The sequence below is a fragment of the Sinocyclocheilus rhinocerous genome, unplaced genomic scaffold, assembly GCF_001515625.1.
Source record: "Sinocyclocheilus rhinocerous isolate Xijiao unplaced genomic scaffold, SAMN03320098_v1.1 scaffold173, whole genome shotgun sequence".
NCBI classification, from domain to species: domain Eukaryota; kingdom Metazoa; phylum Chordata; class Actinopteri; order Cypriniformes; family Cyprinidae; genus Sinocyclocheilus; species Sinocyclocheilus rhinocerous.
The window spans coordinates 96,220-99,011 of record NW_015645056.1 but is presented as its reverse complement, the minus strand read 5'-3'; the positions used below and the strand labels follow the sequence as shown (position 1 = coordinate 99,011).

General features: G+C 32.6%; 1 protein-coding gene across 1 annotated transcript in view; it reads right to left on the bottom strand.

Moving 5' to 3' along the window:
- Positions 1-2,792, bottom strand: part of LOC107705099 (CLIP-associating protein 1-B-like) — a 38,541-nt gene that overhangs the window by 6,958 nt on the left and 28,791 nt on the right. The window contains exons 9-11 of the mRNA XM_016508243.1: positions 2,001-2,111; positions 1,442-1,518; positions 503-595 (exon numbers count right to left, since the gene is read on the bottom strand). Coding sequence (XP_016363729.1) covers positions 503-595; positions 1,442-1,518; positions 2,001-2,111 — 281 coding nt within the window. The remainder of the gene's footprint in view (positions 1-502; positions 596-1,441; positions 1,519-2,000; positions 2,112-2,792) is intronic.

Genomic DNA, 2,792 nt, shown 5'->3' with positions numbered 1-2,792 from the left:
TGCGAGATATAAACTCAGAATTGCGAGATATAAACTCAGAATTGAGATTTAAACTCAGAATTGCGAGATATAAACTCAGAATTACGGGATATAAACTCAGAATTGTGAGATATAAACTCAGAATTGAGATTTAAACTCAGAAATTAGATATAAACTCAGAATTGGCAGAAATGGTTTCCATAATTTTGCAATAATGACCAGTTGACTTCACATTTCACTTCTTACTAAACAACTGAATAAATGATGGACATTAAATATTGATTTGAGTTTAAATTATTTGTAGATTATTTTTATATTATGTGAGAAGAAAGAAAACGAGAGACATGAAACTAGCACAGCTATGTATAAAATCACTGAAACAATAAATAATTATACGGTTTAGAGTCATTATACACAAATACGTGACCAGAGAATGATGCCATCGACCAATCACAATCAAGTATTCCAGAGAGATGAGTAACAAGCAGCCATTTTATTCCATTATAAATATGAAATCACTCACTGCAGCTACTCGCTGTTCCCAATCGTGTTTGTCATCGGACAGAGTTTCTCGGATCTTGTTCATGGAGTCCTCGAGCTCTCGAGCCGAGTAAATCTGTGAGAAACAACAGCGTCATCAAACTCACTGAACACTGGCATCTGTCCAGAGATCTCTGATGGAAAACCACTGAATGCAGAGTCCAGGCTGACACTCCACATTACAGATGTTATTGCTGCGGTATTGATGATTCCTTGAGTTACTGACACACAGATGCATTTGGATGTAGTTTGGGGTCAGTTATTGTGTATTGTATGTTACTGTTTGTTATATGTATTTGTTAATTTGGGCCGCCTATCTTGGCCAGGACACTCCTGCAAAAGATATTTTAATCTCCGTGAGTTTTCTTTCCTGGTTAAATAAAAAGTAAGGTTTTTAATGTTTTTGAAAGAAGTCTCTTCTGCTTACCAATGCTGCATTTATTTGATCAAAAATAAAGTAAAAATTGTGATTTAAAACAGCTGTTTTCTATGTGAATATCTGTTCAAATGTAATTTATTTCTGTGATCAAAGCTGTATTTTCAGCATCATTACTCCAGTCTTCAGTGTCCCATGATCTTCAGAAATCATTCTAATATGCTGATCTGCTGCTCAAGAAACATTTCTGATTATTATCAATGTTGAAAACAGTTGTGCTGCCAAATAGTTGTGCTGCCATATGCCAAATATATGGAAAGCGTGAAGCATTTTATTTTTCAGGACTCGCAGACAAATAGAAAGTTCAACAGAACCGCATTTATTTGAAATAGAAATCTGTTGCAACATTATAAATGTCTTTACTGTCACTTTTGATCAATTTAATGCATCCTTGATGAATACAAATATTAATTTATTTAAAAAAAAATCTTACTGACCCCTAACATTGTTGAACATATTAGCGTTACGAAGCCTACTAATGCTTACCTGTATGGCAGGCACATCTTCAAAGGCACGGATGAAGTCTTCTTCATCAACAGCACCGGCACCAGAGCTCTCCTTACCTGATAAGAACAATCAATATGTCCAGTAAGTTTTAAATATATATTTAATATTTAATCATTTTTAACATTATTAAATATTTATTTTAAACATATTTTATTCTATACAAAATAACAAAAAATATACAAATTTATGATATTTCTTTTATTGTATATACAATAAAAATAAAAAATACAACATTTAAAAAATTTTATAAAAATATTACAAGTTATATATACCATTTTATATATTTATATGTATATTTTTATATTTTAGATATACGTTTTATTTATTTATTTCTCTTTTAAGTGGGTTTTAATTGAGGCTGTAAAGATAGCTACAGCTAATATAGCTTTACACTGCAGCACGGCACTGAAATGTTTTATTACTTTTATACCAGAAGAACTGGAACACTGGATTGCCCAATCAGAAGACACAAGCAAAACCATCAGTTTCATAAAAATAGCATAATAGCAGTCAAACGTCTGAGATGCAGGTCGTTGACCTGAGCTCTTGGTGCTGGATGCGGAGCTCGGTCTGCGCAGGGATCCCGTCCGCCGCACCGATGACGAGGAACGACCGCCATCCACAGAATCCTCATCATCCATGTTCTTATCTGAGGAATGACAGAGAAAACACAATTTATACACTATTATAGTTGTTATAAATATTTTTACTTTTTATATTAGCATTTTAATGCAATTTTTTAAATCTTGTAACATGCTTTTGTCATTTTAGTAGTGTTTGTTTTTTAAGGTTTAAGGGTTTTAAAGGGTAATTTGTAGAAGTAATTGTATTAATTTAATTTTTATTTTATTTTTAGGGTTTTTATCATTTTTATTAGGTTTATATATGCTTTTTTCCACATGCACATATGTGACCCAGGACCACAAAACCAGTCGTAAGTCAATTTTTAAGTAATCTTTCCATTGATGTATGGTTTGTTAGGATCGGACAATATTTGGCCGAGATGCAACTATTTGAAAATCTGGAATCTGAGGGTGCAAAAAAATCTAAATATTGAGAAAATCTCCTTTAAAGTTGTCCAAATGAAGTTCAGAGCAATGCATATTACTGATCAAAAATGAAGTTTTGATATATTTACGGTAGGACATTTACAAAATATCTTCATGGAACATGATCTTTACTTAATATCCTAATGATTTTTGGTATAAAAAGAAAGTGTGTGTGTGTGAGCGTTTAAGAGCGCAGAAAGAGTCAGAACAGTCCTGTATTACACTGACAGACATGTTTCTCTGTGTGTGTGTGTGTGTGTGTGTGTGTGTGTGTGTTTTAA